General features: G+C 45.4%; 1 protein-coding gene across 2 annotated transcripts; it reads left to right on the top strand.

Annotated features, from left to right (window-relative positions):
* Window positions 1–99: 99 nt before the first annotated feature.
* On the top strand, window positions 100–9,124 carry LOC307176205 (UPF0488 protein C8orf33 homolog). 2 transcript variants are annotated; one of them, XM_079902074.1, is made up of 8 exons: window positions 100–157; window positions 4,308–5,608; window positions 5,986–6,265; window positions 6,353–6,392; window positions 6,490–6,638; window positions 6,838–6,922; window positions 7,080–7,226; window positions 7,604–9,124. In XM_079902074.1, exons 3-8 carry the CDS (start codon window positions 6,260–6,262, stop codon window positions 7,741–7,743), a joined length of 567 nt encoding a protein of 188 aa, XP_079758200.1. In that variant the 5' UTR covers window positions 100–157; window positions 4,308–5,608; window positions 5,986–6,259; the 3' UTR covers window positions 7,744–9,124. The 2 variants fall into 2 exon arrangements, with proteins under 2 accessions (XP_079758200.1, XP_079758201.1); XM_079902075.1 differs by having other exon boundaries at window positions 120–157; window positions 5,412–6,265.
* Window positions 9,125–15,975: the final 6,851 nt, after the last annotated feature.

Genomic DNA, 15,975 nt, shown 5'->3' with positions numbered 1-15,975 from the left:
TCTGTCGGGTCGCTCTAGGCGGCTCAGAGGACTCTATGCCACTGGCCCCACTTGTCTTGGGAGAGGCTTTAGAAGTTCGTCAGAGAGTTAGGAAGTGACGCAAGAAACTCGGATCTACCCAGAGAAGGGAAAAGGCTCAGAGAGGGAATAAGTGAAGGTAAAATAAAATCTTTTACTTGTCTTACTCCTAAGCAAAATAAAAGGTCATTGTTTTTCAGAGTAATATTGAATATTAGTGACAGTGTATTGGGTAACTGTCGCACGTGTAAGGTGAGTGGCAGCGGTGTCCTAGGGACGGAAGAGAGGAATCGGGACACTGGGTTACAAGTACCTGTGCTACCCGTGAGGCGGTGTAGTGTTATTTGAAGGTGGACTTACATTAGTCCTAATATATATTGCAAACTTCTAAGACAACCATTAAAATTTTTTTGAAGTATAATTGATATGCTAAATAGGAGGAAAAAAATCTAATCAGATAAAATGCTCAATTAAACCGGAGAAGGCAGGAGAAGAGGGAAAGATTTTTTAAAAGAAACAAGTGTAATGAATAAAAAACAGTAACAACCATATTAATATTCACTTTAAAAGTGAATGGTCTAGGCCTTCCCTGGTGGAGACCGCCTGCCAATGCAGGGGACACGGGTTCACGCCCTGGTCTGGGACGATCCCACATGCCGCGGAGCGACTGGGCTGGTGAGCCACGATTACTGAGCCTGTGCGTCTGGAGCCTGTGCTCCGCAAAAAGAGAGGCCGCGGTAGTGAGAGGCCCGCGCACCGCGAAGAAGAGTGGCCCCCGTTTGCCACAACTAAAGAAAGCCCTCGCACAGAAACGAAGACCCAACACAGCCATAAATAAATACATTTAAAAAGTGAATGGTCTAGATACACCAATTAAAAGACTGAGCTGTCAAAGCAGGTAAAAAAAATAAGACTTATAACATTTAATTATATATTGTCCATAAGAAGCCCATTTTAAACACGAAGACACAGATAGATTAAAAATAAAGGGAGGAGAAAGGCATACCATGCTAACACTAATGGAAAGAAAGTTGGCGTATCTATATCGATTTCAGACAAAGCTGACTTCAGAGCTAGTAAAATTATCAGGGACAAAAAGGGGTATTAAATATGATAAAGGGATCAAGTCTATAAGAAAACACAAGGATCCTTACCGTGTATGCACCTAACAACAGGATATCAAAATACATGAGACAAAAACTGATAGCACAGCACATTTTTCCAACAGCATTTGTTCACTTCATGTCTTGGTATCATATTTTTGTAATTCTCGCAATATTTCACACCTATCATTATTATATGTGTTATGGTGATCTGCAATCAGTGATATTTGATGTTTTGACTATGACTTGCTGAAGACTCATATGATGGTTGGCAATTTTTTTTTTTTTTTTTTTTCTGTACGCGGGCCTCTCACTGTTGTGGCCTCTCCCGTTGCAGAGCTCCAGACGTGCAGGCTCAGCGGCCGTGGCTCACGGGCCCAGCCGCTCCGTGGCATGTGGGATCCTCCCGGACCGGGGCATGAACCCGTGTCCCCTGCATCGGCAGGCGGACTCTCAACCACTGCGCCACCAGGGAAGCCCAATGGTTGGCATTTTTTAGCAATATTTTTTATTAACGTATGTACATTGTTTTTTAGACATAATGCTATTGCACACTTAACAGACTATATTGCAGTGTAAACATACTTTTATATTCACTGGAAAACCAAAAAAAATTCGTGTGACTTTTATTGCAACATCCACTTTATTGCAGTAGTCTGGAACCGAACGTGCCGTGTCTCTGAGGTGTGCCTGTATATTAACTGCCACACTTTTTGTATTTTTATGCTTTTTCTTGGGGATTTCACTGTTTAAAATGGCCCTCAAGCATAGTGCTGAAGTGCTGTCTAATGTCCCTAAGTGCAAGAGGGCTGTGATGTGATGCCTTTATAGAGGAAGCGTGCTAGATGAACTTCATTCAGCACAAGTCATAGTGCTGTTGGCTGAGTTCGGTGTTTATGAATCAACAGTATATGTTAAGTAAGGTGTCTTTAAGCAGAAACACACATAAAACAAGGTTATGTGTTGATTGGTTGATGAAAATGTCGTGACCAGAGGCTCCGAGGAAGCTAACTCTATTTCCCCTAGGAGCAACGGTTTGTTATTCCCTTCAGTGTTCTCAGCTACTTTAGAGAACTACCATGGATGATGAGAATTGGCTGTATGTAAATATTTATATTTGCACATACGAAATTTATAGTATATTTTCTAAACAGGCCAGGGGAGTAGGCCAAGGAAAGAGTGTGTCAGTGGAGACCTCTGTGTCTCAAGAGACAGAAAGCAGCCATGATGGTTGAGAGTGAAACGTTAGGCATGATTCCTGCAGTGGCTGTGGAGGTGCAGACAGCCAGGCACAGCTAGATGAAGACTTGCTGTTCATTTTATGAGCCTTTATTACATGCCAGGATGGGAGGCAATGTAGAGGAGATTTGGGGACTTAGAGACATGGAGGACTAGATCGTCTATGCTTTCCTCTCTAGATCTCTTCAAGGACCTACTGTCTGGGTCTGGGGGTTTGAACAGGTGCTAGTACTGTCAGGGAAGAAAAATGAGGTGGCTGGCGGGGCAGAGGGCTGTGGGGGCTGCAGGGGCCCGTAAGGAGAGGTGGGGGGTGAGGCTCGGAAGGCTGGCAGATCAGCAGGGCCAGAGCAGAGTGAGGTCTGGAAATAGTTGCCTCTGTATGACTTATGGGGCATGTGCTGGCTGGAAGTAAGGAGCTTGGACTTTATGCTGGAGGAAATAGAAGATTTCTAGGCAGGAGAGCAACACAGTTTCTGTTTTAGAAAGACCACTCTCACCACAGGGTGGTTCAAAGAAGACAGGAGAGAGTGAAAGTGCAGGCAGAGAGATGAGTGAGGACTCGATTGCAGTTCAGGCCAGAGATGGTGTGTGTTGGGGGGTGGGGGTGGGTAGGGGTGGAGATTACTTAGGAGATAAACTGATTGGATTCAGTGGCTGACTGGGAATAGAGGCTGTGCAAGGGGAAGCATCTGGTGTGAGGCCTGTGCTCAGGCACGCATGTCTGGGCTGAGAAGGCTTCTTCTGTAGGAAGCAGTTTTGGGCCAAGTCATAGAGGGGTTTCACAGCCAAAGGAGGCAGGGAGAGGCCCCTTAGGGTCTGGAGTCCACTCACCACCAAAACCTGAGTCTCCCAGGACTGAAATACATCCTAACTGTGGTTGTTTTAAAATATGTCTAAAAAGTCTTTGGTCTTCCTCCAAGAGGTGAAGCAGCCTCAAAGAGAGCCTGAGCTAGAACCAACCAGCTATGCTTTTGCTAGGTTCCTGACCCTCAGAAACTATGAGATAAAGAATGTTTGTTGCTTTCAATCTGATAAGTTTTGTGGTAATTTGTTACACCTCAGTAAATAGCTAATATATTAGCTATTTGGGTTAGCCAAAGAGTTCGTTTGCTTTTTTCTGTAAGATGGCTGTAGTAGTGCTTAGTTGTCTTTAACTTCATTCGAAACAATTTTGTTAGATTGTATTGCAACAGCAGTCATATCAGCATACACTTAAAAAAAGTATCAAAATTGGTGAATTTTTGTGTAGCCATTTTATTCTACTTAAAAAAATTTTTTTTTTAATAAATTTATTTAGGGGCTTCCCTGGTGGTGCAGTGGTTGAGAGTCCGCCTGCTGATGCAGGGGACACGGGTTCGCGTCCCGGTCCGGGAGGATCCCACATGCCGCGGAGCGGCTGGGCCTGTGAGCCATGGCCGCTGAGCCTGCGGGTCCGGAGCCTGTGCTCCGCAACGGGAGAGGCCACAACAGTGAGAGGCCTGCGTACCGCAAAAAAAAAAAAAAAAAAAAAATAAATAAATAAATAAATTTATTTATTTAGGTTTTTTTTTGGCTGTGTTGGGTCTTCATTGCTGTGCGTGGGCCTTCTCTAGTTGCGGCAAGCGGGAGCTACTCTTTGTTGTGGTGCATGGGCTTCTAATTGCGGTGGCTTCTCTTGTTGTGGAGCACGGGCTCTAGGTGAGCGGGCTTCAGTAGCTGTGGCACACAGGCTCAGTAGTTGTGGCTCGCGGGCTCTAGAGCGCAGGCTCAGTAGTTGTGGTGCACAGGATTAGTTGCTCCACGGCATGTGGGATCTTCCCGGACCAGGTCTCGAACCCGTGTCCCCTGCACTGGCCAGCGGATTCTTAACGACTGAGCCACCAGGGACGTCCCTGTGTAGCCATTTTAATATTGGAGAAGAAAGAAAACCCCCAACATTTTCAGCATATTATGCTTTGTTATTTCAAGAAAGGTAAAAACGCAACTGAAACACACACAAAAAATTGTGCAGTGTATGGAGAAGGTGCTGTGACGGATCGAACGTGTCCAAAGTGGTTTGCGAAGTTTTGTGCTGGAGATTTCTCGCTGGACGATGTTCCATGGTTGGGTAGACCAGTTGAAGTTGATAGCGATCAAACAGAGAACATTAATTGAGAGCAATCAACGTTATACCACACGGGAGAGAGCCGACATACTCAAAATATCCAAATCAAGCGTTGAAAATCATTGGCACCAGCTTGGTTCTGTTCATCGCTTTGATGTTTGGCTTCCACAAGAAGTTACACCGGAAAAGCCTTCTTGACCGTATTTCTGCATGTGATTCTCTACTTGAACATAATGAAAACGTTCCATTTTTTAAACAAATTGTGATGGGTGATGCAACGTGGATACTGTACAATAATGTGGAACGGAAGAGGTCGTGGGGCAAGTGAAATGAACCACCACCAACCACACTGAAGGCCAGGCTTCATCTAAAGAAAGTGATGTTGTGTATATGGTGGGATTAGAAGGGAGTCCTCTATTATGAGCTCCTTCTGGAAAATCGAACGAGTAATTCCAACAAGTACTGCTCCCAATTAGACCAAATGAAAGCACTCATCGAAAAGCGTCTGGAATTAGTCAACAGAAAACACATAATCTTCTATCAGGATACCACAAGACTGCATGTTTCTTTGATGACCAGGCAAAAACTGTTACAACTTGGCTGGGAAGTTCTGATTCATCTGCCATATTCACCAGTCATTGCACCTTTGGATTTCCATTCAGTCTTTACAAAATTCTCTTAATGGAAAAAATTTCCATTCCCCAGAAGACTGTAAAAGGCACCTGGAACAGTTCTTTGCTCAAAAAGATAAGAATTTTGGGGAAGACGGAATTATGAAGTTGCCTGAAAAATGGCAGGAGGTAGTGGAACAAAACGGTGAATACGTTGTTCAATAAAGTTCTTGGTGAAGATGAAAAATATGTCTTTTGTTTTTACTTAAAAACCTAAGGAACTTTTTCACCAACCCGGGACTAACTACTGGGATGACCAAACTCTACCTTCTGAGACCTCCCATCCCCTCGCCTCAGGAAACAACGCCGATTTCACTGACAGGAATCATCGGACAGCAGCACCTCAGACTCCTGTCCTCTCAAGCAGCACCACGGCACCCGGGTCCTCCTGACGCCTGTGATATGGGGCCAGGAGCGGCGCGTGGTCCGGGGGCGGCCCTGGGCAGGGAGCGCAGAAGGGCAGGTAGATGGTGCCCACGTCGGGACGCCAGCAGGTGCGCGGGGTCTTCCTGTTTCTGAATCCCCTCCAGGTCCTCCCCTCCCCTACCCCAGCCCCTCTGGGCCCTCACCACACAGCAGCATCTGGGTAAGGCCGCGTCACTCCTCGGATGGATGAACGTCCCCCAGTGCTTCCACTGCGCTTACAACAGAAGCCGCCTCCCGCTGCGGTCCAGGGCCCTGCAACTCCCCCACCTCGCCTTGCACCTCGGCCCCGCCCTCCTTTCCGCTGCCGGACCAGCCCCTCCAGGGCTGCTGCTCCTCGCAGGACTTTGCTGACCACTCGGCGCCCCGTTGGGGCAGCTGTTATTCACAGCGCCGCTCTGGGTGACAGCTTTTCATGTCTGTTTACCTGCTTTTCCCTCCCCACTAGCAGGTGAGCTTTAAGGGCACACCTTAGGCGTAGTCCTTTCATCCAGAGCAGTACCTGCAACATCGTCAGTGTTGGGGAGGGTCTCCTGCAGACCGCGCTCCGAACGGCCGGGGCCCCGCCCACCGCGCCCCGCCCACCGCGCTCCGAAAGGCCCGGGCCCGCCCAACGCGCTGCCAGCGCCCCGCGGAACTCTGCTACGCAGACGTGTTTCGCGGGGAGCGAATTCGGCGTCGGTCCTGAAGCCCTCCTCAGGGTCTGGCTGCGGCTGCAGCGCATGGCGGTGAGTGCTACGGTGAGGGCGCACCGGTGTCGGGGCCTTGGCCCTTGGTGGCTCCTCGTGACCTTTGTACTGTCCCGCTTTCTCCAGGCTCCAGGACATCCTGCTCGGGAGACATCGGCAGCCCCAGGTACTGCCCACGCACCCCGCAGCCCCCGGTTCCCCCCGCCGCTTCCCGGCGCCCCGAGTCCTTCCACTGTAAGGCCCTATCAAGTCTGTCTGCTTAGGGCACCCTACGTGCAGTGACGCTGCCTCCAGGGCCAAGAAACAAAAGAAGAAGAAGAAAACCCGGAATGGGGCCTCTGCGGCGAATGGAGGCGGGAAAGCCACAGAATCGCCGGCCTCAGAGGGAGCCCCCCTAAGTGCGGAGGCCCAGGCAAGGGCGGGCCTTAGTCGGGAAGGGTGGAGCCTCGGGGTGCATTCTGGGTGGGAATCCGCCGGTGGGCGTAGTCTCGGATTTGCGGACTTAAAGCGGGGAGAGGATGAGACGGGGAGTGTTGTGTTCCTGTGGGATGGGGCTGGAGGCCGCGGGGTCCAGGTACCCTCTCACAGCCACTATCCCCGATCCACCACAGGCGGAGCAGCTGGCCCGGGAACTGGCCTGGTGCGTGGAAAAGCTGGAGCTGGGGCTGAAGATGCAGAGACCCACCCCTAAGCAGAGTGAGGGGCCTGTCTGTAGAGTTGCGGGGGGCGGGGGCGGGTGAACCGTGACAGTCCTGTGGCCTGCAGGTGCTCCCAAGGGATGGGATCGTTACCTTTGCGGTAGGACAGTTGGAGGTGAGGATAGAGAAGGTTACTAGTCTGTTTTCATTTGCAGAAGAGCAAGCTCTTGGGGCAATCCGAACCCTGCGCAGCCAAAGAACCCCCCTGCCCCGGAAGAGGCAGCTGATGCACTCCTTGTTCGGGGACTACAGGGCTCAGATGGAAGCCGAGTGGTGCGTGGCCCTGCGGGCTCTCAGGACTGGTGAGGACCTGGGAACTGGTTGGTGCACACCTGCCTAGTTCAAGGGGGCGGGGACGAAGAGCCTGGGCAGTGGAAGGAGGAAGCCCAGAGCAGTAGGGCTGGCGGGGGTAGAAGATGGCTCAGGAAAGCGTCAGGGAGCAGGGAGAGAGAAAGCCTGGATCTCAGGAACACAGAACTTGGGCTTGGACCAGGGAGGCAGGGGCAGGAGAGTTAGTGAATCTCTCTGTGATTCTCAAGGGGGTGTGATGATAGTGTGATACCTTATAATTTTGAGAAGTAAGTCAGTTAATTTTTACAATGGGGATAGAGTTGTATGGGCACAGTTAGCATTAGCCATTATCATTCAATTCTGATACAGTCTCTCCCCTCCCTTACAGCTGCCCACTCAGTCCAGGTGCAGCCTGTAGGTGAGGCCGCCAGAAAGAAGAGCCGAAGGGTCTGCAGGCCTCGTCTAACAGGGAGAGCCAAGGACACCCGAGACACTCCTGATGAAGAGTTTAGGTTCAATTTCTTTTAGCCTCTTCCCCATTCTGGAACGGTTCTCCTTTGCAGTTGGTGCAGGGGTTTGTCTTGAGTGCAGAGCTTTCCAGGAATGCTCTGTCAGACAGATGTGGGGTTGCTCTGTCCCTGGCTGGTCAGTGAATCTGGTGCCATGGCTGTTGGGAAGATGCAAGACCTGCATGTTGGGTACTGACCTGACTGTCAGACAAGCCCAGGACCCCATTTATAGGTTTTCAGCTGAAATGTCTCTCCTGCCAGAAGAGGGCGGTCCATTCAGAAGTTTCTACAGTAAACTGAAGTGAGTGTTTAGCATGTTGTAGAAGGACTCTTTTAACAGGCTTAGGAGCAGACTAAGTAGATGTTGGTAATAAGGATTAGTAGGGAAGCAACATAGTTATGCACTGGTGCTCACTTATGGGAGGATGTTCTGTCAGGTGGTGTAGAGCTCCATGCCACTGTGTCTCATTGCCATAATAAAAGTATTCCTCACAAAAGTGGAAGAGTGAAAGCGTGTGTTAACTGGCTATATAGATGAGATGGTGTGTGGCACTGCTGGGTCCAGGCTCTCACCCCAGTGCTTGGTCTTTTGTCGTATTGCCTTCATTCCTGAGCAGGTAGCATCCTTGGGGAGCCATCGTAGCCCCCAGCAGCCCAGGCTTTGTTCTGAGGAGCAGATAGCTTCCTGCCCTAAGAATCCCAGCCAGACACCAGCATTGAGCCTCAGTGGACAAGCTCTGATGTCAGCTGCTCCAGGTGATAGTCCCAGGCCCTCTGCATTAAGTTGGGTTTTCAAGGGGGCTTAATCCTCTTCAGTGGTTGTGGTGCCATCTTTGGTGGTGTCTCCCAAACGTGCAGACTAGACTAGATAGATACCTGGAGCCCACCTGCCTACTCAACATCTCTTATTTTGCTGTTTCACAGGCATTTCAAACTTGACATGTCCAAAACATCCGATTAGTCCCTAAATCTCCATTTGTTTTCTGCTTTTCAGTGAATGGCACTACTGCCCAACTAGTTGATCAGGCCAAAAATCTGTGTCACCTCTGCAAAAGGGGTTCGTGGATCCAGTTCCAATGTGTGTGTGTGTTTGTGTTGAGGGTTCCCGACACCAACAGCAATTCTTGGATGTCAGCAGCGTGTCGAAGAATGCAACTCAATTCTGACACTGTCTACCCAGAGATGGAATCAGATTCCACAGGAAAAGCGCTCAGTCCCACAAGACCCCCCTCCACTTCACATGCCAGTCACGAGTCCTATAGTTGTTCCCTATACTTCTGACCAACTGGCTATAAATCAGGTTCCTGTGACCCCCTTCTTTTTTTTTTTTTTTACATCTTTATTGGAGTATAATTGCTTTACAATGGTGTGTTAGTTTCTGCTTTATAACAAAGTGAATCAGTTGTACCTATATATATGTTCCCATATCTCTTCCCTCTTGCGTCTCCCTCCCTCCCACCCTCCCTATCCCACCCCTCTAGGTGGTCACAAAGCACCGAGCTGATCTCCCTGTGCTATGTGGCTGCTTCCCACTAGCTATCTATTTTACGTTTGGTAGTTATATATGTCCATGCTACTCTCTCACTTTGTCACAGCTTACCCTTCCCCCTCCCCATATTCTCAAGTCCATTCTCTAGTAGGTCTGTGTCTTTATTCCTGTCTTACTCCTAGGTTCTTCATGAGTTTTTTTTTTTTCTTAAATTCCATATATATGTGTACGCATATGGTATTTGTCTTTCTCTTTCTGACTTAATTCACTCTGTATGACAGACTCTAGGTCCATCCACCTCATTACAAATAGCTCAATTTCGTTTCTTTTTATGGCTGAGTAATATTCCATTGTATATATGTGCCACATCTTCTTTATCCATTCATCCGATGATGGATACTTAGGTTGTTTCCATCTCCTGGCTATTGTAAATAGAGCTGCAATGAACATTTTGGTACATGACTCTTCTTGAATTATGGTTTTCTCAGGGTATATGCCCAGTAGTGGGATTGCTGGGTCATATGGTAGTTCAATTTGTATTTTTTTAAGGAACCTCCGTACTGTTCTCCATAGTGGCTGTACCAATTCACATTCCCACCAGCAGTGCAAGAGTGTTCCCTTTTTTCCACACCCTCTCCAGCATTTATTGTTTCTAGATTTTTTTGATGATGGCCATTCTGACTGGTGTGAGATGATATCTCATTGTAGTTTTGATTTGCATTTCTCTAATGATTAATGATGTTGAGCATTCTTTCATATGTTTGTTGGCAGTCTGTATATCTTCTTTGGAGAAATGTCTATTTAGGTCTTCTGCCCATTTTTGGATTGGGTTGTTTGTTCTTTTGTTATTGAGCTGCATGAGCTGCTTGTAAATTTTGGAGATTAATCCTTTGTCAGTTGCTTCATTTGCAAATACTTTCTCCCATTCTGAGGGTTGTCTTTTGGTCTTGTTTATGGTTTCCTTTGCTGTGCAAAAGCTTTGAAGTTTCATTAGGTCCCATTTGTTTATTTTTGTTTTTGTTTCCATTTCTCTAGGATGTGGGTCAAAAAGGATCTTGCTGTGATTTATGTCATAGAGTGTTCTGCCTTTGTTTTCCTCTAAGAGTTTGATAGTTTCTGGCCTTACATTTAGGTCTTTGATCCATTTTGAGCTTATTTTTGTGTATGGTGTTAGGGAGTGATCTAATCTCATAGTTTTACATGTACCTGTCCAGTTTTCCCAGCACCACTTATTGAAGAGGCTGTCCTTTCTCCACTGTACATTCCTGCCTCCTTTATCAAAGATAAGGTGACCATATGTGCCTGGGTTTATCTCTGGGCTTTCTATCCTGTTCTGTTGATCTATCTTTCTGTTTTTGTGCCAGTACCATACTGTCCTGATTACTATAGCTTTGTAGTATAGTCTGAAGTCAGGGAGCCTGATTCCTCCAGCTACATTTTTTGTTCTCAAGATTGTTTTGGCTGTTCGGGGTCTTTTGTGTTTCCATACAAATTGTGAAATTTTTTGTTCTAGTTCTGTGAAAAATGCCAGTGGTAGTTTGATAGGGATTGCATTGAATCTGTAGATTGCTTTGGGTAGTAGAGTCATTTTCACAATGTTGATTCTTCCAATCCAAGAACATGGTATATATCTCCATCTATTTGTATCATCTTTAATTTCTTTCATCAGTGTCTTATAATTTTCTGCACAGAGGTCTTTTGTCTCTTTAGGTAGGTTTATTCCTAGCTATTTTATTCTTTTTGTTGCAATGGTAAATGTGAGTGTTTTCTTGATTTCACTTTCAGATTTTTCATCCTTAGTGTATAGGAATGCCAGAGATTTCTGTGCATTAATTTTGTCTCCTGCTACTTTACCAAATTCATTGATTGGCTCTAGTACTTTTCTGGTGGCATCTTTAGGATTCTCTATGTATAGTATCATGTCATCTGCAAACAGTGACAGCTTTACTTCTTCTTTTCCGATTTGGATTCCTTTTATTTCCTTTTCTTCTCTGATTGCTGTGGCTAAAACTTCCAAAACTATGTTGAATAAGAGTGGTGAGAGTGGGCAACCTTGTCTTGTTCCTGATCTTAGTGGAAATGCTTTCAGTTTTTCACCATTGAGAATGCTGTTGGCTGTGGGTTTGTCATATATGGCCTTTATTATGTTGAGGAAATTTCCCTCTATGCCTACTTTTTGGAGGGTTTTTATCATAAATGGGTGTTGAATTTTGTTGAAAGCTTTCTCTGCATCTATTGAGATGACCATACGGTTTTTTTCCTTCAATTTGTTAATATGGTTTATCACATTGATTGATTTGCATATATTGAAGAATCCTTGCATTCCTGGAATAAACCCCACTTGATCATGGTGTATGATCCTTTTAATGTGCTGTTGGATTCTGTTTGCTAGTATTTTGTTGAGGATTTTTGCATCTATGTTCATCAGTGATATTGGCCTGTAGTTTTCTTTGTGACATCCTTGTCTGGTTTTGGTATCAGGGTGATGGTGGCCTCGTAGAATGAGTTTGGGAGTGTTCCTCCCTCTGCTATATTTTGGAAGAGTTTGAGAAGGATAGGTGCTAGCTCTTCTCTAAATGTTTGATAGAATTCACCTGTGAAGCCATCTGGTCCTGGGCTTTTGTTTGTTGGAAGATTTTGCATCACAGTTTCAATTTCAGTGCTTGTGATTGGTCTGTTCATATTTTCTATTTCTTCCTGATTCAGTCTTGGCAGGTTGTGCATTTCTAAGAATTTGTCCATTTCTTCCAGGTTGTCCATTTTATTGGCATAGAGTTGCTTGTAGTAATCTCTCATGATCTTTTGTATTTCTGCAGTGTCAGTTGTTACTTCTCCTTTTTCATTTCTAATTCTATTGATTTGAGTCTTCTCCCTTTTTTTCTTGATGAGTCTGGCTAATGGTTTATCAATTTTGTTTATCTTCTCAAAGAACCAGCTTTTATTTTTATTGATCTTTGCTATCGTTTCCTTCATTTCTTTTTCATTTATTTCTGATCTGATTTTTATGATTTCTTTCCTTCTGCTAACTTTGGGGTTTTTTTGTTCTTCTTTCTCTAATTGCTTTAGGTGCAAGGTTAAGTTGTTTATTTGAGATGTTTCCTGTTTCTTAAGGTAGGATTTTATTGCTATAAACTTCCCTCTTAGAACTGCTTTTGCTGCATCCCATAGGTTTTGGGTCGTCATGTATCCATTGTCATTTGTTTCTAGGTATTTTTTGATTTCCTCTTTGATTTCTTCAGTGAGCACTTCGTTATTAAGTAGCGTATTGTTTAGCCTCCATGTGTTAGTATTTTTTACAGATCTTTTCCTGTAATTGATATCTAGTCTTATAGTGTTGTGGTCGGAAAAGATACTTGATACGATTTCAATTTTCTTATATTTACCACGGCTTGATTTGTGACCCAAGATATGATCTATCCTGGAGAATGTTCCATGAGCACTTGAGAAAAACATGTATTCTGTTGTTTTTGGATGGAATGTCCTATAAATATCAATTAAGTCCATCTTGTTTAATGTATCATTTAAAGCTTGTGTTTCCTTATTTATTTTCATTTTGGATGATCTGTCCATTGGTGAACATGGGGTGTTAAAGTCCCCTACTATGAATGTGTTACGGTCGATTTCCCCTTTTATGGCTGTTAGTATTTGCCTTATGTATTGAGGTGCTCCTGTGTTGGGTGCATAAATATTTACAATTGTTATATCTCCTTCTTGGATCAATCCATTGATCATTATGTAGTGTCCTTCTTTGTCTCTTCTAATAGTCTTTATTTTAAAGTCTATTTTGTCTGATATGAGAATTGCTACTCCAGCTTTCTTTTGGTTTCCATTTGCATAGAATATCTTTTTCCATCCCCTCACTTTCAGTCTATATGTGTCCCTAGGTCTGAAGCGGGTCTCTTGTAGACAGCATATATATGGGTCTTGTTTTTGTATCCATTCAGCCAGTCTATGTCTTTTGGTGGGAGCATTTAATCCATTTACATTTAAGGTAATTATCGATATGTATGTTCCTATTCCCATTTTCTTAATTGTTTTGGGTTTGTTATTGTAGGTCTTTTCCTTCTCTTGTATTTCTTGCCGAGAGAAGTTCCTTTAGCATTTGTCGTAAAGCTGGTTTGGTGGTGCTGAACTCTCTCAGCTTTTGCTTGTCTGTAAAGGTTTTAATTTCTCCATCAAATCTGAATGAGATCCTTGCTGGGTAGAGTAATCTTGGTTGTAGGTTTTTCTCCTTCGTCACTTTAAATATGTCCTGCCACTCCCTTCTGGCTTGCAGAGTTTCTGCTGAAAGATCAGCTGTTAACCTTCTGGGGATTCCCTTGTGTGTTATTTGTTGTTTTTCCCTTGCTGCTTTTAATATGTTTTCTTTGTATTTAATTTTTGACAGTTTGATTAATATGTGTCTTGGCGTGTTTCTCCTTGGATTTACCCTGTATGGGACTCTCTGTGCTTCCTGGACTTGATTAACTATTTCCTTTCCCATATTAGGGGAGTTTTCAACTATAATCTCTTCAAATATTTTCTCAGTCCCTTTCTTTTTCTCTTCTTCTTCTGGAACCCCTATAATTCGAATGTTGGTGCGTTTAATGTTGGCCCAGAGGTCTCTGAGACTGTCCTCAGTTCTTTTCATTCTTTTTTCTTTATTCTGCTTTGTAGTAGTTATTTCCACTATTTTATCTTCCAGGTCACTTATCCGTTCTTCTGCCTCAGTTATTCTTCTATTGATCCCTTCTAGAGTATTTTTAATTTCATTTATTGTGTTGTTCATTGTTGCTTGTTTCATCTTTAGTTCTTCTAGGTCCTTGTTAAATGTTTCTTGCATTTTCTCTATTCTATTTTCAAGATTTTGGATCATCTTTACTATCATTATTCTGAATTCTTTTTCAGGTAGACTGCCTATTTCCTCTTCATTTGTTAGGTCTGGTGGGTTTTTATCTTGCTCCTTCATCTGCTGTGTGTTTTTCTGTCTTCTCATTTTGCTTATCTTACTGTGTTTGGGGTCTCCTTTTTGCAGCCTGCAGGTTTGTAGTTCCCGTTGTTTTTGGTGTCTGTCCCCAGTGGCTAAAGTTGGTTCAGTGGGTTGTGTAGGCTTCCTGGTGGAGGGGACTAGTGCCTGTGTTCTGGTGGATGAGGCTGGATCTTGTCTTTCTGGTGGGCAGGTCCACGTCTGCTGGTGTGTTTTGGGGTGTCTGTGGACTTACTATGATTTTAGGCAGCCTCTCTGCTAATGGGTGGGGTTGTGTTCCTGTCTTGCTAGTTGTTTGGCATAGGGTGTCCAGCACTGTAGCTTGCTGGTCCTTGAGTGAAGCTGGGTGTTGGTGTTGAGATGGAGATCTCTGGGAGATTTTCGCCGTTTGATATTACGTGGAGCTGGGAGGTCTCTTGTGGACCAGTGTCCTGAAGTTGGCTCTCCCACCTCAGAGGCACAGCACTGACTCCTGGCTGCAGCACCAAGAGCCTTTCATCCACACGGCTGTTAGTGCTGGAGGGTCTCCTGCAGAGGCGGGCGGTGGCTCTCTTTCACCATGGGGACAAGGACACTGGCAGCAGAAGTTGTGGGAAGTACTCCCGGGTGTGTCTGTGACCCCCTTCTTGGGTTCAGTTAACTTGCTATAATGAATACCAGAACTCAGGAAAACTTGTTCACTCACTAGGTTACCAGTTTATTACTAGTATATGAGTAAAAGCCAGATACATAGCACCAGGCATGGGGAAAGGTATGGAACTCTCCTTCGGTCTCCGTGTTCACCCCCCGGAAGCTCTCTAAACCCCGTCCTTTTGTATTTTATGGAGTCTTCCTTACATAGACATTATTGATTCAACTTTTAGCCCTCCTCCACTCCCCAGAGGTGGGGAGTTTTAACCCTCTAATCACATGCTTAGTTCTGCCAGCCAGCCTCCATCTTTGGTCAGAATTTGAAAGTCACCTTCCCTGAAGTGTTTTTCAGGAACTGAGGACAAGAGACCAAATAGCCTATCGCCATTGTTCCTCAGAAAATTCCAAAGGTTTTTTGGAGCAGTGAGCCAGGAACTGTGGATGAAGACCAAATACATGTGAGAAATATTTTGATCATTTGAATGAAACGCACACATATATACATATATATATATTTCTTATAAATCACGGTATTGTGTCCTCTATTGCCCTTTCTCCCCCACATGTGTTCAGTACTTCAGCTGGTACGAGCTCTGTCTTCAAAATAAATCTCAGATCTTCTGTGCTTTCTTTGTCTTCTCTGCTCAGTATTCTCATCCTGGCCAGATCTCTCACCCTGAATACTGCGTGATCCTCCAGGTGTGAGTCCCCTCTGACTGCCACTCTTGCCTCCTGTCTGTTCACCAGCTAGAGTTCGTCCTCCATGTGTGTTGGGCTCTGTCCTCTGACCCAGTGACCTGGTCGTGCCTAGGGCACCATATGAAGGCTGGTGGATGAGGCCCCACACAGGGCCTGCACACATTTAGGCCCCTGACGCCCTGTCTGATGTGGCTCCCTCCCCGCCACCCGCATTCCTGCCTTGCCGGCTTCCTGTCTGCTCCTGAGGTAACCAACTTAATCCTGCCTAAAGGTCTTCAGTTCTGCTGCTCCCTTTGCCTGATTGTTCTTCCTTCAGATCTTAGCAGGACTGGCCTCTGGAGAGTAAATGGCTTTGATGGAGAAGTAACTCCACCCTGTCACTGCTCAGTTTGAGCTGGGGAGGGGCACACAGAGGTGAGCAGCTCTGAGGTGCAGCGCAGCAGGTTCCATAGAGAGTCCACCTGCAG

Source organism: Stenella coeruleoalba, assembly GCF_951394435.1.
Source record: "Stenella coeruleoalba genome assembly, chromosome: 17".
Classification (NCBI taxonomy): domain Eukaryota; kingdom Metazoa; phylum Chordata; class Mammalia; order Artiodactyla; family Delphinidae; genus Stenella; species Stenella coeruleoalba.
This window is presented reverse-complemented; position numbering and strand designations above follow the sequence as displayed.